Source organism: Chroicocephalus ridibundus, chromosome 2 (assembly GCF_963924245.1).
Source record: "Chroicocephalus ridibundus chromosome 2, bChrRid1.1, whole genome shotgun sequence".
Taxonomy (NCBI): domain Eukaryota; kingdom Metazoa; phylum Chordata; class Aves; order Charadriiformes; family Laridae; genus Chroicocephalus; species Chroicocephalus ridibundus.
The window spans coordinates 137,328,937-137,352,937 of NC_086285.1; the positions used below are offsets into that span (position 1 = coordinate 137,328,937).

General features: G+C 40.4%; 1 protein-coding gene across 1 annotated transcript in view; it reads left to right on the plus strand.

Moving 5' to 3' along the window:
• Positions 1 to 24,001, plus strand: part of STMN2 (stathmin 2) — a 39,840-nt gene that overhangs the window by 14,233 nt on the left and 1,606 nt on the right. Inside the window, exons 2-4 of the mRNA XM_063327094.1 lie at positions 12,328 to 12,423; positions 13,056 to 13,228; positions 21,161 to 21,352. Coding sequence (XP_063183164.1) covers positions 12,328 to 12,423; positions 13,056 to 13,228; positions 21,161 to 21,352 — 461 coding nt within the window. The remainder of the gene's footprint in view (positions 1 to 12,327; positions 12,424 to 13,055; positions 13,229 to 21,160; positions 21,353 to 24,001) is intronic.

Here is a 24,001-nt window from a genome sequence, read left to right on the forward strand (position 1 = left end):
CTTGATAGGCTTCCTACATAGGCAGACTTTCTTAAATTAGGGACTAAATTTCTCTAAAACTAAAAATTCAATCCTTTGGAATATTTTGTAATCCCACATATACCCAGTTGAGTAGACTCTTAAAATTTTTATAAAAGCATTTAAATTTCTATAGTCTTTGTTATGAAAAAAGGGAATTAAGACATATGATGTAAAACACCGGCATATAAACCAGAGTATCAGGGCATCTGCAAGACAGTTTCCATTGTCACACCTCCTTGGGTTTAAACACAATCCACCACAAATACGAGTTACGTCGACAGGCATACTCTAATTAAACATTTTTATACGGAAACTTAACAGTCATTTACTGAGAGCTTATTTTGTTCTGGCATTCAAATTTAAAATAACATTGTTAATTAACACAATTATAATGTATATGCCATTGTTTGTATTATTGCAAGGATAGGAACCCTTCATTTTTAAGTAATCTACTTACACACATCATTTGCAATTGTGTACAGAAAGCAAACTAATGCCTTTATTCAAACTGATGAGACATCCTTATTTTAAAATGTCCCACAGAATTAAAATTCCATTCAAAACCCAGAAGAAAATTGGATTTTTCAAACTGTCTCCTGTCATTGTCTTTTGCATTTTGACATTTATTCGGTAATCGTGGCAGCCAGTAAGAATGATTGCGTAGCATAAAGATGCAGTTACACATATTTGGCGTTGGATTAAGTACATTAAATACATATTGATTGCTCAAAATCAACCAATAAACTTACATTAAAAAAACTTTATATATATACATTTTCATGTATAGACACATATATATAAACTAAATAATAAATTGGTCTACGTGTTTCCTATTCAGACCCTGTAAAATGGGTTTTCTAGGCTATATGAAATGATTAGTTTGACAGGTACCTTCCACAGCCCTCACAGCAGCACATTGTTTCTAAAATGGATTCTCCTGATAATTATGGTGTGAAAATAATTACAATAGGTTCCAGAAGCAGCGAGATGACTCAGTAAGCAAGGAATACATTTAATTACTGGAAGATAAAGATCAAGAGTCCAACCCTACTGCAAATTTTAATTGCAGTTATCCCACATAATATAAACATAAATGTCTACTTAGATGATTGCCCTCAGCATTTCCTTTGCCTAAAGCAAAAAAAAAATGCACCTTGCAATTAAATTCGCTTATTGTTTTTCGAGTCTTAAGTTATGACTTACTAATATTTTGGCTTTCATCAGTTCAAAGCACAATTTTTAAAATATTGGAAGACATCAAAGATATATACACTTTGGAGTTGTACAGGATGTGTATTAATGAGGGTTGTGGTTACAACCCCTATATGAATTATAAAAAAAAAAGTCACATTTTATATCTGACTTACAGTTCTATTAAAACCACACGTATATCTGATCCCAGAAAAGTGGCAAGGACCAGACTTTCTGTTCATGGAAGCTGGTAGCAGTGCAGCTCTGTTCCCTTGATTGAGATACTCCAGAACAGCTGACACTCCTTGAGTGATGAAAACAGAAAAAGTTAGATTCTTTACCCATTCTTTCTTAATTGCCTTCTTCGCTGAAGCGTTTAGGGCCATTCCTTTGCTGTATCAATGGCTTGCTTTCAGAACGTGTGGGTAATTCCCAAAATGTGCTCTGTTGAGAAGTCAATATGGCTCTTAAAATAATTTGACTGTAAAGTCAGTCCAAACATGAGGAGGAGGGATTTCATAACATAATTGAAGAAATATCCGTACAAGCCCAGAAAGGATCTACTGTGTCCAGATGAAAAGAAACAGTAGCAGAACTCATTTACCAATTGTGAAAACTAACAGTATGCCAGAATTATGTCAATACTCTCTAAGCATGATAATACACAGCCGCCATGGAATAAAATGACATCCAATGTCAGTGGGTGATGCAGGGCCGGGTGATGCAAGACCAGGAAGAGTTTGTCGAGCCTACATAAAGGGATCAGGGTGATGCAAAATTAAGTCAGTGGAAGCCTCTGAAGAGATCATCAGGAAAAACTGAATAAATGCCACCATTCCAAACACACATGGCTGAGGGCGGGATTCAGAAAAATAAAAGAAGTGCTGGCAGTCTGTCTGTCACACCCTGCTCTAGTAACCCAGTCTTACTGTGCTGAAACAGAACTGGCAGCACGATTCATACCTTGGAAAGATGCTGTTTGATCATAGTAAGCTACATAACTATACCATTGCTGTTCTATTTCATCATCCTTGATTTGCATCCTCACTCAAGGGGCTTTTTCACCAGCCAGCACCCAGATTGTCTGCAACACTCTCAAAGAGACAGCCTGTGCCAATGGAGGTGTCACTCATCCAGAAATCAGGAGACCTGTGTTCTCCACGAAGCTTTCCTACAGAGCGGGCCTGTGACCTGAGGCAGTTTTTTTTCACCTCTGGGTCATTTCTCCCCTGGCATCCCTTGCCTGTCTTTCTCACTTACACCATGAGCTCTTTGGCACAGGGTGTTCGCATCCGACATGTTTGTACAGAAAGTAGTGCAGATCTCAGCTGGGCCTCCACATGGTCCTGCAGTACAATAAACGAGGTGACCTTAAGAGCGTGCTGGGACACAGCAGCCATCTCCAATAGCCTAGTCCCTGACTGCTGGGTGCTCCAAGGGAAATGAGTGTGCTCAGCACAAGGACCAGAAGTTGCGCTTCCCACCCAGTGCCTGGATCACCAGCAAGCAGTGTGGCCAGCAGGTTGAGGGAGGTGATTCTGGCCCCCTACTCTGCCCTGGTGAGACCCTACCCGGAGTACAGCTTCCAGCTCTGGGGCCCCCAACATAAGGACATGGACCTAAGTCCTAGGACCTAGGACCTAGGACCTAGGACCTAAGGACATGGATTGAGTCCAGAGGAGGGCTACAAAAATGATCAGAGGACTGAAGCACCTGTCCTATGAAGACAGGCTGAGGGAGTTGGGGTTGTTCAGCCTGGAGAAGAGGAGGCTCCAGGGAGACCCTATAGCAGCCTTCCAGTACTTAAAGAGGACCTACAAGAAAGATGGGGAGGAAGTCTTTATGAGGGACTGTAGCGATAGGACAAGGGGTAACAGTTTTAGACTGAAAGAGGGTAGATTTAGATTAGATATTAGGAACAAATTCTTTGCTGTGAGGGAACAGGTTGCCCAGAGAAGCTCTAGATGCCCCATCCCTGTAAATGTTCAAGGCCAGGTTGGATGGGGCTTTGAGTAACCTAGTCTGGTGGAAGGTGTCCCTGACCGTGGCAGGAGGGTTGGAACTAGATGATCTATAAGGTCGCTTCCAACACAAACCATTCTATGATTCTAAGCAGAAAGATGTAGGCACACTGCCATTGTGGTGTCTTTTACCTACGTGACAGGGCTCCTGCACGTTCAGGCTCCTGCAGGCTCTGCAACTTCTGTCCTTCCAAGCCGTAACCCAGTCCACTCCACACCTCACTTGTTAACAGTTACAAGGACACAGAAGAAGTACCATCTCCTTTACAAGTCCTTCACTGGTGCTGCAGCCACCAGTGTGGCCACAGGACCAAGCCAAGCATCACAGCTTTGCACCCAGGAAACAGCATGGCTCAGGAGGCTCATAGGTCACTTCTGATGGAAAGATCATAAATCTGGGAGTTGTCTTGCTGCATGAACGTCCTGAAGCAAACACTACTAGGTGTCTGTTATGGCAGGCTAGTACAAGTGGTAGCCCCAGTCTCAGAAATGCTGAGACAAGACAACCTGTGTACGGCAGGGCTGGGGTGGGTGTGTTGAGGAGAGTCTCTAAAAAGCCTTCTGCTTTTCTGACCTTTGCACATGAACATTAGCATTCCTGAAAACACCACTTTTAGCCTCAGATTCTGGTTCAGTGCTGCTTACCAGGGGGATCTTCAAAGCCATGTTAGTGGAAAATTTTGAGTGAAATATCTGGGGTTTTAAGCCATTTTATACATAAGCTGTCTCAGAAGTAAGAGTTTTACAGCTCTGTGTGCTGGCAAAAGAGTATGTGACAACCCTTCAGGCATACGATGCAAAGGAAATACATTACACACAGTGAGCATTAAATCATGGAAAATAAATCCACCCATTCAAAAGATTTTTGATCCTTAAATCATTCATATAAGACTCTGGGTGATAGCTCAGGGGATAGAGATTTTTCTTGAGAACAAGAAAATTAATGATAGGATCAGACCCAGAATGATACATGCAGAATCATTACTACTACTCTATCAGTAGTCCTAAACTAAAAGTAAAATTGAGGATTTTTCTATAAGACACGACAGAGCAAAGCTTGCTACAATACCAGTCAAAAGAGAGTGATTTCCCCATGTGCAGGTATGTAACAAAACCAACAACAGTTCTCAAGCAAGTAAGGTAAGCCAAGGAAGGAGGGTTTTTTCCTCCTGCTGCAGCTGCTGCTGCCTATTCCCCTTTTCTTTTACCTTCCAGCTCACATATTGATGCCTACATGACTTTCACATTTAGGTGATAATAGCGTATCAGGAACTGTCTATGGCTGTGATGGCCCCTTGTGAAGGTTGGTACAAGTTCAGCTTCTTAAACATCAGCATCCTGCCAAAGCATCTGAAGAACAGGAGTAGAACTTCTCACAGCAAAAACTTAAACAGCTGGTTTCAGTTAACCACCAGGAAATAAAGCTGTCTTAGGAATACTGTGGCCGTTGCGTTCATCCTCTCCATTGTCTTCAAAGTCAGTTTTAGTTGCTCACATTCTTTCCTACGTAAAGAGCTGTATGAGAAGAAAACTGAGGGAAATGAGATGGGGTGTAGGGGTAAGGAGGGAAATATGGGGGGGGGGATGCCTTGAAAAAATTGCAAAGGCAAGGCAGACCTTAAAGAAGGAGGTCTTCTCCCACTGTGAAAAAATAATCTCTGGAACTTTTGTTTTCATCCTGGCTGAAGTTCCCTGAAGTTCAAATGGATTTCAGGAGGGCTGCAGACCTCCGTGTTAGCATTGGGCTCTGTTGCCTTCTCCTCAGTCCTGAAGGACTGCTGGAACGCAGCTACCAAGAGCTTCCTCACGCTGATGTGATGCACTGGCTCTCCAAAGGGTTGTCTCAGAGGAGAGTCTAGCGCCTGGCTCTGCCACTGCTACAGACTAGTTTCTGCAGAGCTGGAGAAGGAGGAGAGGATTACCCACAGCTTCCTTGTCTGGCTTCTGCTCTTTCCATGTTTCCACCAGCGTGCAATGTCGTGAGGCTATCAGGGCCCTGAGTGCACTGACAGGCTCTGGACAGGCACAGGTCTGTATTCCTTCCACACTGGAAGGAAATGTGTGTGTGTGTTTGTTCGCATTTCTGTAAACAGACAGCACAATCTGGCCCAAGGCTCTCTAATAGTGACTATGGCAAAACATCTGCATCACTGTTTGTTTTGAGTTACCATGACAAGATATTTTTTTTTCCAAATTAAAAAAAAAGCCCTTCCATTATTATGACAATGTTGCATTAGCCTGATGAAGTAGTCCCATTAACTCATGTCACAGATGACCATAATAGCCAGGGTTCAGTAAATGGAATTTCTCATTGCTTCAGCAGTGAAAATTACATAAACTGAAATAGTACAAAATAGTAACTTCACTTCTTAACACTCTGACATCAGAAAATAAAGTGAATGAAGACATTTGAATCCAATCACACATATGAAGTAAAAATCATAGACATGGCATCTGGAGTAATCCATTTTAGTCCAAAAATCTGTAGTCATCATCAGTGATTAAGCTGTAAATTTAGGGGCAATTTTCAGTCAGACTTATGCCACCTTCTAATCTGCATGTTTGCGTGTGTTTGCATCTACACACCATAGATGCAAGAAAATCATTATTGGATGGTCTTGCATAAACAAACAGCTGCTTGTGTATTCCTTGGGGTGGGTTTTCCAGGCAGATTCTGTGCTGTCACTTGAACTGTGCTGTAGAAGTGGCACGCAAGGGCTTGCACTAGAGGACAGGGTTCATTGGTACAATTTGACACAGTCTTAGTAGGAAACTGAAGGGTCAGAGCTGTCGCTTGCATCTTTTTTTGTGTTTTGAAAAACTGATGTTACAGTGCTCCCTAATGCTTGATTCCATCCCAAATCACTTTAAAGCTGTTTGTTAAACAGATCTGTTGTTGAAGAGAATAAAATTGCTAATAATTCTGCCAAAACCTAGGTAGCTTCGGTGACTTTGGAATGGTCATGAAGGTTACAGAAATTAAGGCCTAAAGCTACTTTTTAAAATTCGCAGTTGCCACAAAAGCAGATTAGATCTGTTCAAGTTTGTTCTTTCTCATTTTCTGGACATATGGTAAGCAATGCTAGAGTCACTGTTGACAGAGGAAACTCAATAATTCACAATTTTTCCTCGTTGTCTGTTTCTTGTTTCCTTTTCATAGTACCTGCTCCCTCTATGGCCTAGATACAGAAATATCACAAAATTCAGGGGTAGGAGACATGACCAAAACTCCATACTCATCTTTATATTAAACTGCATTGCAGCATATGAAGAGAGCAATTTTAAAGACTTGGTCACCAAAGGATGGCCCCAGGTGAGTGGGGGTCCTGTGCCACCTTTCCCAGCAGTGAAATAGGTGAGCACTATAGGGCATTAAAGAAGCAGTTCTGTCCAGCTCATCTGAAGTGCCCTTGCTTTGAGCCCATGAGCTGTTAGTACAATTTAAAGCAACCTTATTTTTGTTGTGGAAAGTGGTAAAGCGCACGTGTATATAAGGTTGCAAGATGGACTTGCTCCAAATATTCTGTTGAGCAGTGTTTTGCATTCAGAGAGACAGTCACAAAATAAGCCCCACCTGTGTGAACCACCAAAATGAGATGTCACTCCTGACCGGGCATAAGGGGTGGTTAAGATACATTCACTGCACAGGCTTTGGTTTTCATTCCCTCCATCACTGGTAAATCCATAAGCCTATAAACATCCCCATGTTTTCTGACAACGGAGGGACGTTCATTGGTCTTAAGACAACCTATTGAATTTATCTTAGACATCTCCCTTGGAATGAGACCAGTCACTCTCCGATGGTGCTTATCTCTCCATTGACCAAAAAGAAAGCTTTCATGACTGCTGCAAACTAGATGTCTTAAATATTAGATAACCAGCATTAATTAAAGTGAATCCCGGACTTACATCTCAGAGGAGAGCCAAAAACTAAATGACATGTAGAATATCTGTGACTCGTGCCCCACCTTGAGTTTTACTTCCCTGAATCCCATGTACTAGTCCCAATTCTATTTCTCTACTTTACAAGCACTTACCATGCAGCTTTTTTCAAATACCAGCTATGGGGAAACAATTACATTTATGATCATATAACACCATTTCATTTGACAGGAAAGCATGCAGCACACTACTAAAATGGATTATAAAAAAAAATTACTGGCCAACAGAATGTGCCTGTGGGTGTTCACAAAATGACATGGTGTTTCATGATTTAAAGCATTGTCTTGACGAACCAAAAACTGTAGCACCTGAGAGGGAACATTAACAAAGTGAAATTTGTAACAAACTGCTTTGTCAATAACATCCATGAGAAATCGATGTAAAGGATGGCTGTGGTAGGTCTTCTGTACCTTGGGTTTCATGCTTCACCTAATCTTACTTCTCACTCCTGCAGTCTCTTCCAAAGCAGAAAACAAAGCAGGATTTCTGTTCAGTCTCAGAAAACTGTCTGTCTCACAGACACCTGGCAAGGGAACACGGGCTGAGCCATGTTATACGTTGCACATTTTGATCATGGGCAACGTGCCAGGTTCTGTTTCCCTCCAGGTGTGCAGAACTTCAAGAACTATTTGGCTAGTGGGACTTGAAGTGTCAAAAATCAGTAATGCTTTATTATATGCAGACTGGATTCAGTAAGGCAAAAGGCATCAACAGATTTGCCTTCATCAGATGTTAATTATAAGTAACATTTACACTTATCTCTCTGCTTTCATGTGATAAAAATAGTCTTGCTTATGAATAACGGTCTCTGCTGTGACACAGCAATCTGTCCTAGCTGTACTTTGCCAAGGAACAAAATGTGACCCAAATTGCCCATGGCCCATCAGTCAGGACAGATTTTCATTTTACAGTGTAAACTGTCAAAAATTCCTTATAGCTGTTGAATAACAGATGAGAACAGACAGGGTGGGTTTACCAGTGTTTTCTGTAATCTTCCTATTTTTCCCAGCAACAAATAAATGGTGACTTCTAAAGGCAGCCATAGCACTCTTCCTTATTAGCTTCACTCAATGAACAAGTGAGCTGCAGGACTGGCGGTGGACTCATTTTCTTAAGTTAGTGGAGGAATGTGGGATGTATCTGAAAAAGCATACTATTTGAGATCAGGAAAGCACTTTCAAAGAGAATCGCCAAAACGCCCCAGCTGACCATGCTTTGGTTCACATTGCAGAGCAATCTCAGAGTGCACAAACTGGTTTACTTGGTAGGTTATGAAACTGGAAGATGTGTGTTAGTAGTACATCTAATATGCTCCAGGCACTGATGGTTGGTCAGATCATGGGACCAAGCTAGCATAAAGAAAAGACTCACAAAATATATACAGCATGGGCATAGAGTCCTTGGAATTGTTTCCCTCCAGAAATCCAGTCCTGCTGTGCTTCCCTGCTTGCCCATGAAGCCCACTGGTGCCCATGAAAGCCTCCAGAAGATCCTATCTGGACCAGAAAGGAAAGAGCTCACAAAGAAAGAGCATGGAAATATTCACCCAACACAGGGAGTGGTTTCACAGTTCCTAAACATAGCCGCTAAAAGTAATGCCTGAAGTTTGAGAAAATGGTGAGACTGGCTTAAAACAATGGTGTTTAGGTGCATTTGTGACTCATTCAGAAAAAAGAAATCATGCGTTCTTGAGTTTCAAAGCTGAGTTTCTTCTTCTCTGAAGCAGTCAAAGGTTTTGGGGGCATTAGATAATATTTCTAAGGCTTTCTCTGCAACTCTGAGTATGAGGATTTATTTAAAAAAAAAAAAAGAGGTTCTGAAATAATCACACAGCTTCAGAAATTAAGATGACCTGTAAATATTAGGATATTCACTTCTAGTTTTAGCAAAAATCAGTGTTCTGCTCTTGCCTAACTCTGAAGGTTTTAATGCATCTAAACATTTAAATCTTGCTGCATTTAACTAAGAAGATTCTGTTGCCGTCTTTTGTCAACACTGTTCTTTCGTAGCAATTTCCCTATCAAAGCTTTTGTAGTATTACGATTACCATCATTTACTTTCCTTCGTTTAACTTGCCCAGTTAATGGAATGGTATGTACCCTACATGACTGCACAAGGAGCTATATAATTAGCACGTCAGTTGAAACACATTTGGAAAATAAACTTTGTTGCAATCACTGCTTGTCTTAAAGTTTTTTTAAAAGCTCCACTATAAGACAGATAATTTTTGTGCCTATTTCAGTTAACACAAGAGGTCCTGTGTAGGTTGCGTAAGTGTTGTGCTGTTGGCTCTCTGGCCTGTTTGTGCTGTCTTTAAATAGAAAAATGTTTCTTTTGGAGAGAACAGGCTTCCATGGCTAAAACACTAACTCCTCGGGATTTAGGAAAGCACAGTTATCTCCCTGTTCAACATGCGTGACATGGGCCAGCCACTATAATCAGGCCACTAACTGGACTAACGTTACTACTTTTTTTTTTTTTTTAAATGTATGGCAGTTAAGGAAAGGACAGCTGACCAAAGCAGGGCTCCTGCTACTCAGTGCTGCCAAATAAGCTGTTCTTTGCCTGGTCAAGGGGAACAAGTCGTAGTGCTGAGGAGGTCCTTCAGTTCCTTTGAGGCCCTCAGCCCTTTGGTCTCCAAGAGAAAAAGAGGTACTTGTCAACAAGTCAGGAATGGGATGCATTGCACACTCTCCCAATGGCCACCCGAGGCAGAGCAGGACTCCTTCCCATGCTCTCCTGCATCATCCACGTGTTGTTTGTTTCCCAAGGTTGCAGCAACCTCCAGAACTTGCTGTGAGTATTCCAGCCAAGTTCCAACTGTGGTTGAAGGACTTTCTAGGACAAATGGAGACTAAATCAGTACCATGAAAAAAGAAAATGCAATGCTTGTAAAGCATGGAAAGTCATCCTAATTCTGTCAGTGGCCAGAATGAAATAAGACAATCATTTCACCAGCGTTCTTTCAGTGCAGTTATTGTGCTGAAAGGAAGGAGAGCTGAGCACGTTCTTATCTTTCTCCAGCCATGTTTTGCAGATGACAAGCTGGGAGAACAAACACCTTTTTCTAATTATTTTAAATGCTGATAGAAAACAAGACATATTTAATGTCAGTCAAAGATAAAAAACAATAATAAAGGCCCCAAAAGGCAGGATTCCTAGGACGCTGGTTTGCATGTCTCTTTCTAAAAAGCTATTTCAAGGTATACATTGTAGCAGTGATTTAGCAGACTTTGTACAAGAATGTTGAGCTTTCAGCTTCATATCTTGTAACACTCAATCCAGCATCCATTTTCTACATGTTTAGCAGCCTCCCAGGCAGCCTGCGGGGTCTGCTGTGCACCCACTCCACAACCTCCCTGCGGAAAAGGATGCAATTTTGGTGGTGCAGGCAGCTGGCTGGGCAAGCCCTCCTCAAAGGACAGTCTGGTCAACCACACCTGTGCTCTTAGAATTACGCATGCAAGTTAGATGCTTTGTTGGATGGAGGCTTAAATGAAAATATCATTATAGAACCATAGAATCATAGAATTGCCTAGGTTGGAAGGGACGTTTTAGATCATCTAGTCCAACCATCAACCTAACAGACAGTTGGACATGAGTTGTCTCTTCAGAGGATTTTTTAGTTACTCCTTGCAAATTGGTACTTATATTTCAAGCCAAAAAACTTGTCAAGTACAAGCTCCCTTGACAACCTCAGTTCAAAGAAAAAAACTTCAGTACGCTCTTGACCTGAAATACTGGCTTTCAGCAATGGTTTCCGAAAAGCTGTATGTCCTTTGGGTGGGTTATTTAGTGTTCATTATTAGAGGCTCCCATGCAAAACTTAATTAGATTGCTTATCCACTGACAATTAGAAATCCATTCCTGAGTTGATGGATCATTCGAATACCACCATTTTGAGCAGCGCCCAAAGGCTCACAAGCCCTCATCAATCTCAAGGGCCTTTCTGAGTAGGAAAAACAAATTAAAAAAGCACAAGAGCATCCACGAGAAAGGTTGAACCACAATTTCATATTGTGAATTTGAGGATCAAAGGGCTGTCTGATTTTCCGTTAGTATCATCAAGGATTAATTTGTTCTAATCTGTTAAGTACAACACTTTCAGCCACAGTTATATTTTAAGCCATGTTTTCACGTGCTAGCAGCAAAAGTGTGTCTGCCTCTGTAGATGTGATTTTGATAGTAGCAGGGATTTGTGTGTGCCAAGACAAATTCTGAAGCAACCTTCCCCCTCAACATGTATACTTTCTGCAGTGTGGGCAGTGGCTAAGGTACTGCCCAGGGACTCAGGAACTGGGTCTAGCCTGAGCTCTGTCATTGACCTGCCAAGCGACAAGTCTATTTTCACGCTTACGGATGACAGCAATTAGAAAGGGTGAATGCAGAACATTGTATAATGGTTAGGTACTGGTATCACCATTTCTAGACTAACTTCTCTTCAGTCCATGACTGGAGCCTATAGGCATTACAAAGTCAGTAAAGGGAACACCGTAAAGGTAAATTACAAGGGTATTTATTGCATCAGCTGATATACGCTAGGCCTGAGTATGGAAGCAATGTATTTTGGAGAGTAAGTGAGGAAGGAAAAGCTTTGTTTGAAGTAGTTACGCATATTAAGGACATTATGCAAAGGACTTGATAAATGTATCCTCATTTCTGGTTTTATTTTTAATTATCTGGATGACATTTTCATTTGTAACAGATAATGTCTTTAGCATCTGCCTATGGCAACACACGGGCAGCATTTCAGAGCTGTTCTCAATTGCATTTGGATACGTCAGAGAATTTGTAAGAGCTTCATTTCTCTCCACCTGCCAGGAGAGAGTGGAGTCATGGCACTCTTCCAATGCTAAATACATTTCCTGGTAGCTAGATTGACTTTCTATAAACCAGAAAGGGCTGTCTGCATTACACCCAAGGCTGAGGTCATGTATGAGGCCAGACGCAGTCTCTGCAGTACTGAGCATCTCTTGTGCGATTTGATAAAGGCTCAATGTTCAGAAGAAATAGTTGAAAGTAAATATTCTAGAGAAATCTGCCAGGTGGGTGACAGAGCAGATTTGCTAGTCCCCAGCCAGTGACCTCAGTCAGAGATTCACTAAGGAGGAGCTGGGGAAGTGAAGCATGCTAACAATGTCTCTCGTTTCAGCTTACAAGGAAAAGATGAAGGAGCTTTCCATGCTCTCTCTGATCTGCTCCTGTTTTTACCCTGAACCTCGCAACATGAACATCTATAAATATGATGGTAAGTGACTTTCACTGGAAATCATCCCGCAGGTCAGATAATGTGCTAATGCTGGGAAATGACTCAGTTTACCGTCCCAGTCCATAATGTTATTCAGTGGATGTTTTGCTGATTTAACAATTAATTTGCTGATTTTGGCTATTACCTTCTATTGATTGTGTATTACCCATGATGCTGGATATTGTTCCTAATAGCAGCTAACTAAACTCTTAAAGCTAGCCCTCTCATACTGAGCTGTATTTTTCCTACTACCCATTTGAAAACTACAGCTCTTCACAGCAGACATAATTCCCAAGGAAACTAAGAAAAGATGAAAGCATGCTTAAAAAATTTATCAGCTTGGGCACTGCTCGCAGGGGGTGTGAAAAGACACAGAACCCCAATAAGCTTCCAAAACTGATGTACGTTTTTATCTCTGTGAGATTAAGGCATAATTAAGCTATTACAGACAAAATGGAATGTGCTTCTGAGAACAGTTTTCAGCCCATAATCTGCCATTGCAATTAAAATGCCCAAGGCACAGATGCTAAATCTTTTGTCTGTACTTCTGGTCCTACTAAGGGCTGTGCTGCTCCTCTCCTCAATACCGCTGAGGTATTGAAGGGCTTACCATTTCTCACTTTATTGTGCAGACATGGAAGTGAAACAAATCAACAAACGTGCCTCGGGCCAGGCCTTTGAACTGATCCTAAAGCCGCCATCTCCCATCTCGGAAGCACCACGAACTTTAGCTTCTCCAAAGAAGAAAGAACTCTCTCTTGAGGAGATCCAGAAAAAGCTGGAGGCTGCAGAGGAGAGGAGAAAGGTATCTTTCCTTAAAAAAATGCTAGTAATTAGACCTGACTTAGGGTACAGAATAACAGCCAAGTTTCCTGTCCATTGGTATGTTTTCCATTGCCATCACTGACTAACAGTGTACTGCATGGACAAAAATTATTAACATGTTTAAAGAAACAAATGAGTTTATTTTCTGTCTGCAGCTTGCAAATAAACCTCACTGGTTTTGATGCTTGGGAAGCACGCGTCACAAAATGCAGATAGCTTTGGACAGGAGGTCCAAGTGCGTTCAAATACGTACGCTTACTGTGCGAGTGTAACTGGTTCATTCAGAGCATCTGTAATAGTTGCTGAAAATTAGTGCAATTCTTCTGGTGTCTAAGTTTAAGAGGTGGATGTGCAATTCAAACAGCTGTTGTCTGGATTCCCAGATCTTGACTCCTTGTAGTGCCAATGGAGATTACTCACAAGGTCTGTCTCAGGCAGCTAAAATGTCATATTTATGCAGTATGGAGCCATGTCAGCCCTGAATAAACAGACTTCTGGATCATTCACCACACACTTCGATGAAGATACTAGCATAGCACAGATAGTAAGGAGAGGCATTTCTAGCAGATACTCTCAATAGTGCTGGAAGCTGGCCTTGTAGGGTTATCTACAGACTAAGCCTTCCCTTCTTTATGACCTTATCCATAATGGTAAAACCCTGTTTCATAATGAAAAGTTTGTCACATAGGGTTTGGAAGGGTTGTTACACCTTCTTCACAAAGGTGAGCACAAATGCAGGGCGCATGCAGCAGGAAGTCCACATTAACCCTTTATTTGGCTTTCATCATGGCTGATGCGTTGAAGAGGTCTTTCTTTGCTCTAAGTCAGAGCTAGCTCAGATTGCCTTTTTTTTTTTTTTTCAGAAGATAAAAAGCCAAATTCCAGATCAGATAAGTCAGAGGATGACAGGCAAAGCCAATTCCAGACTGATTTGCCAGTCTGAAAATTAGCAGTGTTCTGGATGGGCCCAGTGTTGATGCCGTGTTGCACCATTGCAGAAAAGTCATGGCTGGCTGCAATGGCCACAGAAAACTCAAGATGTGGTAACACATTGTTCTGTTAATCCGTGTTTCCTTTTGCTATGGAACAAAAGGAGAGAAAGAGAAGCCAGGGAAGCCTCAGGAGCCTTAGAAGGACTTTCTGTGTCTGTCAGCCAGGCAAACAATGTTCTTATGAGGCCAATCTGCCTGCACAAGCTAAATTGGAGTTAGAAACCCCTTCCGCCTGCTCATGGAGACCCTGGTAGAGCATATCTGAAAGTGAAACAAACTTAGATGTCTCTAAGCCTTTTATTTATCTCTTAGACAATATATTTGTTACTAAAAGTGTTTCTAGATATGGACAAAAATGTATACAGAAGTCCAGGGACAGCAAATATGACAGAGACAGCACATGGAGCAGCTCCAACAAAAGCAGCTCTATTCTCCTTTCACTCCTGTCAGACCAGGTCAGGGTAGCTTCCAAGAAACCCAATGGAGTGATTACATCGGTGTATGCTGAGATGCAAGGCCATTGAATTCAGTAGATCTGTATTACTGATAGATCCTTAAAACCTGGCCCTCAGTTTTGATTTGCAGTAAAACCTCACTATTCTGGACCTCACTAATTTGAACAATTATTTTAGGGAACGGTAATTTTAGGGAATTATTTAGTGTTGCCACCTTTGCCATTTCTTCTGCCTCGCTAACACAAGACTGTGCTTCTAATGCACACGCATTCACACTACTGTTTCTTTCAAAGAAATACTTCTGCCAGAGTATTCATTTCAGTAAAAAACATGACTGTATGTGAAAGGAGTATGCATTTGCACTAGCACCTGCCCAGAAGTATGAGCTTTCACCCACCCAAATGATGATACGCCCCAAAGACTCATCTGTGAAGTGCCTCTGTACCGAGTACAAGTACTCAAGTAAAGATATGGACACAGAATGCAATGGCAGCAATTAAGAAGCCTGATATTATGCATATACTTAGTGGGAAATAGAAATTGAATGTCCCAGCGATTTCATTTCATTGATTTCATAACTGTTAATTTATTTCTAAAGAAAAACTCATTACGCAATAAACTGGTAATCAGTGATAGCAATACAGACACCTGCCATTTCTTCCCTTTGGTACTATATTAATTTTGAATGAACATATGACTGAGTTATTTTAATAGACAAGATCCTCCACATTAGCATTGCAGCAGAAATTGCTGGGAAAGGAACAAAGAACAGGGCAGAAAACTTCGTTACCTCACTGTTAAAATCCCTGGTGCTCCCGTATCTCAACTATTGCCTTCATTTTTGGCCTGAAAAAGAGTATATTGCAGAGGAGGATAAAAAAGTAATCAGAGGAACAGAACGTCTTCCATAAGAAGATAAATTAAATAGTCCACGTTTAAGCTTGGAAAGAGGCAACAGATGGAAGATAAGATAGAAGTCTACAAAGTCATGAATGGTAATGAGAAGATGAATAGGAGCAATTATATTCTGTTTCACGCAATCCAAAGGGGAAGAAACACTCAATGAAATCATCAGACAGCAATTTCAAAACAGAGAGAGGGAATCACCTTTTCGTGCATTGTTTAATCAAGTTGTATTTGTTATCACAGACTATTTAGAGATTATTAAAATATTATTTATTTCCAAAAGATAATAGAAAAATTGACAGAGCACTACCTTGTAGAAAATGATTATATGGGTGCAACCTCTGGCTCTGAAAATGTGTAACCTGGTGACTGCTTAAAGCTAGGAAGCTATATGTGTGTGTATTTATATATTTTTATATATATATATATGTATGTATATATAGTCATCTGCACTTTCCCTAAGCATCTTCCACTTTCTGCTGCTAGACAACCCAGGCAGACTTTTTCTGACACCCAGCATGGCAGTTGTTGTCGTACTTTTCAATCTATGTACAACAGCTATCAGGCATTACCATTCTAGATCGTGTCCTTCCAGCACAGTTCTAATTAAAATCAAGTATAACTAATGGATGAGAATTGCCTTTTTGGAAAAAAATACTAATTGATTTCACACTGCTTAGGAATTAGGTTCTGCTCTGTTAATTAGGCAGTGTTCATTTTCAAACTCATGAGAACATCTACAGCAATACGTGCACTTCAGCAGGCTCCTACTTACTCTGTTTCCTGTTTAGCGTTCTTGCTTATTCCCTTGCAAGCTTTCACAGGACCCTTTCCTTTTCTCCCCCTTTTTCTCTACCTCACTTCACAGTCACTGTGACCTCATACTCTCAAACCAAAATGAGAATTTCACCTGAGGCATTTTTTCCTTTTGCACCATGCAGCGAGACCCATTTGGGCTAGTTACAGATTTGTCCTTTCCATTTATAGAATCCTCTTTACAGCATGTCATTATTATCCCATTATTTTTTTGGCTTATGTGTGCTATATTTTCCCACCTTGGTGGATAATCAGAAAGATCTTTTCATCCTTCCCACTGAAGAAATTAGAGCACAGTGACATTGTATGGAGCATAAGTTTATTTCTTACATCATCTTTAACATTTATCAATTTTTACCCATTGGCCTTGAATGTCCAGCTATTATTACACTTGATATACAGACTTTAAGAGCCATGTGTCGAATTATATATCTTTATTGCCCATGTTCAACTTACTGGCATAAAAATGAAGCACTAAAGGGACACACATTTCTACTAGACTTCGGATTATGGGAGAGAAATTGTATGTAATTAAATCCTCTTAATGGCTTTGTATTGGGATGAAATTGAATCAGGCTCCTCCCTAGTGCTTAGTGCCACAAAGTGATATTTGTTAACTTTCATGGTCTTGGATATAGACTTATAGCTACATGAGTTTTTAATACCATTACTATGAAATGTCACAAGGTAAGCCCCCTGTGCAGCCTAGTCTGGGCAAGGCTCACTGTGCTCTAAGAACATTGGATGAACGGATTCAAGCTGAAATTCCCAGTTTAAAAGTAGTTGTGTGCACCAATTTCTTCCTTAAAAGTAATTCCTTAATTTTATCTCTGCACAAATAGCTTCAATATTTGGATGTACATGTCAAAGAAAAATAGATCAATTTTAGTGAGATAGTGAGAAAATGAAGCACCTCTTACTCAGATGAGTAGGAGTTTCTTCTGGTGAGTAATAATTAAAAATATGCATCTCCAAAGCCTGTTGCCATAAATAATTTTGCTCATAAAGTGAGTGCTTACTTGTCTGCATCTGTCTCTGGTCAGCTAGCTATGAGATGTGGATTTCCTTTCGAAGCACTCATCTCTGAAAACTGGAGGTGTACATGATGAGAAATATGACATGAATATCATAGGAGCTTGCCTGCATTACCCATCTTTTTGGCACAGAAGTACATTTCTAGCATGTTTTGCAACAATTTTGTTCCTCCACACCTAGCCCTAAAGACTGCAGCTATAGCTGCATTGATTATGCCTTGTTATATTTAAGAAGTCTTCTGGATATTGAGTATTGTTTTTACCTTTCTCCATCGTTCCATACTTTAATTTCCTCGTTGACCTTCTTTGTCTTTCATTCCATTTCCAGACTCTTTTACTCATTTTCTCACAACAGCTGTAGAAGAAGCATTTATTGTAAGCCACTTACAAGTGTTTTAGAACATCGAGGATCGTTTAGATTAGATTAGAATATCGAGGATTTGAGAATATCCTTTCTATCACTTCAAACAATACAATATTGAAAATAAACTTGGAATAAAAACTTCCTACGTATATTGGAATCCTGTATCAAGACCACAGGAGTCCAAACACAGCAGTTAAAAGCCAGCACAAACAACAAAGGGAGTCTATTAATTCCAGCCCCACTAGGTATCTGGGGTCATTCATTTAGTCATTTCTGGATGTGTAGTAGACTTTGAACAGACAGGGTAGCCAAGTTCTTTTGCCAAATGTGTTGGAAACAGAAAACCATTTGACAATCCAGTACAAAAACATACCAACTGCCTTCCAAAATTGTTGTAAGGCAATTTCAAAAATGTTCTGAACACCAGGGAAACAGGCAGACTCCCAGCTGGGTTAACACAGCATTAGAAGAGGGATGTCAGTCTACAGGAGACTGTACCCCGTGGATGTTCTGTGGCAGGGAGGGAGGTCCCTTTATTTTGAACCAGTCCTGGGTACCTTGAACATTTTGAGGGAGGAAAAAGAATGCTGTTTGAGGCATATCATAAAGGAAAATGGCATTAGGAGTGTGCAGTCAGTTCCTGAAGCCTGGTTTAGCTTTCATTTAGACTCTTACTGGTGTCAATGCAATTTGCATCCAGTAAATACTGAATTAGAGTGTAAGGATCTTCTTCATTATCATCCATTGGTGGACAAATTACTTTTGAATGTGTTGTCTGCCAGCATAGCCTCCAGAACTGTGTGTACTTTGATGTGGAACTCTAATATTTCACTGTTCTCCTGGATTTATGATAATAAGAAGTAGTTCCAGAAGGCAAAGTGTTTGAATGGAAGAAAACAAAACCTGAAAAATGGGCAAGAGCCCCAAAGTCTCAAAGGCATTTTGCTGCCTCCCATTGAAAGCCAATGTTCTTTTAAAAAATGCCGCTTAGTCCAAATGTTACTTTTTATTATAGCATCTCCATGGAGCCTGGATTTGCCCTTGAAAATGTCTGTTTTCCAAATCTGAAAATTCTTGATTTTATAACACATTATATACACATATTGAAACACCATGAAATGTTAGGGAAAGGACATTACAATTAGTATCATAGTATCTTTTCTATTGAAACTCACAACAGGAATGGAAATATAGGTTTAGATTATCAAAGTTACTTTTAGATGACTTAGCAACAGGGTTCACAAAATTAATATCACCACCCAAAATTTAATGATGATAACTTTTCCAAAAGTAGATGACAGGTTGCCATTGAATAGTAAATTAAACTGAAAATGCAGAATAACTTTACAAGCACTGGTCAAACTGAGCCACTCAAGTTAGCCCAAAAATGGTAAAGCAAGATGAAGATGTTCAATTATTTCAGTTTTACATTGTACCAAATCTTTCAAAGTAAATTTTTTACATTTTTTAAATAGTCTACAGTTAAAGAAAGGTTAAATGCTAAGTATCTGAAATCATATACTTTGTTTCAAAATAACCTATTTTTATTATACGATTATTAAAATTATTGATGTTTTCGTTAAATTTACGGAACTTTTATGATTTTTCAATTAGTCTACAGAACTCCTTCATTGCCCAGCTCTTTTTCCCGTTGGCTCATTCTCCTTCCATTCTCCACCAGTGGAACCCCTTCTGCTTTTGGTTGCACCTGTCTGTGGACTTTTTCTTCCCATTTGCACCATCTTTTGGCCTGCACAACAGTTATTTTCTCTGAGTGAAAGACCTGAAAAACACTTGCTCTATTACTATCTGTTAGGCATATGCTATAATGGAGATAAGAGCCAGGAGGAGACTTTGTAAGGTAACAACCGTTTAATTAGACCCTTCCCATCAGCAAGTGCTCCAGGGATCAGAGTTTGAGAAATGAGCCCTTAACGGCAACCAGGCCACAGGTCAAGGCAAATACATTAAGTGTCCAAGATGGATGAAAGTAGCTTTTTCCTCTGATCTCAAGCAAGCCATTGCAGCCTCGCAAAGACAGGTATGTTTTAGTCCAGTGTCTTGCTGCAAGCTGTTCCGCCTCGCTTTTGCAGCCTTTTCTAGAATCTGCTTAATTTACCTCGTCAGCGCATTTGGCTTTATGTGTATCTTACCTCCGTTAAAATATTTGTTTTCTCCTCCTAGTTGGATCTCACTCATGTGAAAGAACTGCAGCCTTTTTCACTCCATTTAAAGCCACACGATAGAATTTAATAGGATTCATTACCACTAGTTGTAATTATTGGTTAAAGCCCTTAATTTAGGCCTTAAACTAATTCATTTTTGCAGATAATAATGGCAACAGTGCATTGTGGTCTGCACTGAAATACACATTTAGCTTCCCAGAGCCGTATTTCATTCCCTGTTTTCTGTTTGCTCCTTGTGCTCGCTCTAATTTAGTTTATCCAAAAGCATACAATGTTGTTTATCTTTTCCAAATAACCCCTCTGAAACATATTGTCTTTTCAACTAGACTTGTCTGGAGGATGGGCCCAATGCTGCAAGTTCTTTGGCTTCCCTCCTAGGATTAGTGGTTTTGTGTTAGTAGTTTGATTTAAAATAAATAACAAAGCTTATGCTTATGAGCAGTGAGTTTACAAAGCAGAATAACACAGTATTGTGCATAGGCTGCATCCACTTAATTCCTATCTGCAATTTTCATCTGCCTTGCAAAATTTGAATTTTGAACTTAAATAACTTTTTTGCGATTTTCTATAGAATAAAACCCTTTTTTATCTTCCTAATCAGTGAGATGAAGCCACACAAAAGTATCATGGGGAAATAACATTGTCTGAATTGATTCTGTCTGTCTTTCGTAACAGCAAACTTCAAAGCCTGCTGTTAACTATTCAAGCACATTAATGGCTAGTCCAACGTAGGTGAAAAATGCACATCTCCTGTGTCAGCAACCTCCTTTTTAACACTATATATGCCTTCAGCTCCAATCCCATATCTCCACAAATAACATGCTCATAGTTAAAAGACTGCAGCTGTCAGAGGTTGAGCAACCACTGCAGTAACCCAGACAACCCAGGAGAGTAACACATGACAGCATTTCTTGCTAACAGAAGTGCTTCAGACACTTCTTTGCTGCTGCCTGAGGCTTGTGCTCCATATTCAGCCAGTGCCTCTAAATCCCTGATATTGAAGCTAATCTGGTTTATACAGACGTGATCTTTCCAAACTGTGCATGTAATAACAAAGCAACAAACGTTACACAGTTTCTGAACTCAGTAAACTGTTGCCCTATGGGGTTTTTTTTCTCCATATGAGTACTTCATTTCAACCACGTCTCTCTGTTTCCAGTCCCAGGAGGCCCAGGTGCTGAAACATCTGGCAGAGAAGAGAGAACATGAGCGAGAAGTGCTTCAAAAGGCTTTGGAGGAGAACAACAACTTCAGCAAAATGGCAGAGGAAAAGCTGATACTGAAAATGGAACAGATCAAAGAAAACCGTGAAGCTAATTTAGCTGCTCTTATTGAACGTCTCCAAGAAAAGGTAAACCACACCATCACTCCTCTCACCTTAGACTAGAGAGGAAAATCTAACCAGTATTTTGAAGAGATGTTTTGGGTAGCTCTTATCTCAGGTGCTACACTTGAGCAATTTTTAAGTCAGAGCCCCTGATGCCTATCTAAACCACCACTCACTTTCAAAAAAGACTGAACCTCTATAATCACACAATCACAGCATAGCTAAGGTTGGAAGAGGCGTCTGTAGGTCACCTGGTACAACCACCTGCTTAAGCAGGGTCACCCAGAGTAGGATCCCCAGGACCATGTCCAGGTGGCTTTTGAATATCTCCAAGGAAGGAGAATCCACAACCTCCCTGGGCAACCTGTGCCAGTGCTCGGTCACCCTCACAGTGAAAAAAGTGTTTCCTGATGTTCAGAGGGAATGTGCCATGTTTCAGTTTTTGTCCATTGCCTCTGGTCCTGTCACTGGGCACCACTGAAAAGAGCTTGGTTTTTTGCACCCTCTATTCAGGAATTTATAGACTTTGATGAGATCCCCCTGAGCCTTCTCTTCTCCAGGCAGAGCAGTCCCAGCTCTCTCAGCTTTGCCTCATTGGAGAGACTGAGAGATGCTCCAGTTCCTTAATCCTCATATGGCCCTTTGCTGGACTGTCTCCAGAGAAAGGCTGATTTTCTAGCTTTTAAGAAATGCTGTGAACAAATGAAAGGTCGCTTGTGTTTGAATTTTAGCTTTTAAGAGAAGTCATTGGTCAAATCAGTTGTCCTGTGTTTGTAGTTCTTGGTTTCTCAGAGGAGAAAGGTGAAAAAATATGGAAATAAAATATTTCCTGTACATCAAAAGGGCCCTGTTCTTCCACAAGAACTGCAACTAAAAGAGAGTAAATTTTCTTCTGGAGATCTTTTGTACAGCCAGAAGAAACAGGTAAATCACAAACCCCACCATGCGGGATCAAGTGTGCCCTTCTCCAAAACAACCCTTCCACACAAGAGAGGGAAGCATGCAAATAAAGATTTAGAAGTGTTAAGAAAAAATTAATTAGTTCTCCATGAGTGATCACTTGTTTCTCCCAATGATGAACTTTCTAATATATTAGTAAATTGACTAACAGAAATAAAATAGCTCTCAGAGGTTTTCAGTGAGGTCTTCCCCATAAGAACCTCTGCTTCTTTGATGGAGACAAAAGCCTGGGAGAGCATGAAAGAAACAACAGAAACCAAAGGATGATGTTACAAGTCACTATGCAAATGGGATAATTCTTGAGCTTAAGAGCTATACCCGGATAACTTGACATTTTTGCATTAGATTAGTTCACAGACATATATTGCAAAGCTTATGAAAACAAAGGGAAAAGCCAATTAGCCATCCTTCAGGTCCACAAGGAAATGGGAAGGACAGCTGAAGCATCTCTCTGTCCTGTGTTAATGTTAACAGACTGTTAAGCCCTGTTCCCACAGCAATATGATGGCATATGTACATGGAATCCAAAGAAGGCTTCTGAACAAAGATGACAATAACTCATTTGGGAATATTTGTACAGACCAGTAAATAAAAATTGTATGACTATACAGTTTTTCCAACACAAAAGTGAACCCTGAATATGCAGGAAAAGAAGAAGTGAGATATCTGGGTCCAAATCTTCAAAAGTTACACAGAACCATGAACACTCCAAGGTTTTGGTGTCTAGAAGTTCCTACAGTCAAAGATAAATACTGTATACTGCAGTTAACAGGGGTGAGGAACAAGTCCCATATAAAATCTAGCATTCAGAATTATGGATCTTAGAAGAAACTGTGATTTACAGAGTTAGTAAATGCAATAAGCTGTCTTGGCCTTAGATCCACAGAGTTGGCCATATGGTTCCTGAGTTGGATCCCTAGTCCAACTCAGACAATAAAAGGATAACTGTTGACTTCAGTGAATTTTTGACCATTAAAGACCTTCTAATGCATGGAAATACTTAGGGAGTGCTTTAAACTGAAGTCAGCTAGGGATGGATGTTTGCTTTGGTAGTCACCTTGTGCTTGCCATTTGGTTGTCTGGGGTTGTTTTTAAAGACTAAACACAAGAGGTAAAACTCTGATAATTTTACAGTTGAAAGGAGAAAGGCATGCACCAAAAAAACTAAAACCCAGAAGTTGCCAAGAATAGTAGTTTTATAAACACCCCAAGTAGAACATTCCTAAATTCATTTGACATCTGTTGTTCCTGACCACAGGCCCATTTCCACAGAAGTATCTGAATATACAATGGCTCAAATAAGCCTAAATCAATTATGAATGCTTTTGTAAAAGGGAAGAGAGCATGGCTGAATGCAGACAGAAGGGTCTAGCATTGACTTTTGGTAACTGCATCCCAGAGAAAGAATGGAGAGGACAGCTAGCTTCATCATTCCATCTAAGGGGATGTTTGAGATGTTCAGATTGACCCACCTTGGTGGAACTAAATTTTTGGACCTTTATTTATGGTTCCTAAATGCTACAGATAACACAGTAACTAACACTTCTTCTGCATACAGTGTGCAAGCAATTAATTCAAGCCAACTCATCCTTCCCTATATTTAGTTTAGCATCTAGGAATTCAAAGAGCAAATGTGAGCAAGTGGCACATTTTATGCTGCAAGTAACACCTCTCTGTGTGGGTCTTTAAATTGAAACTCTGTGCGGTGCTGAG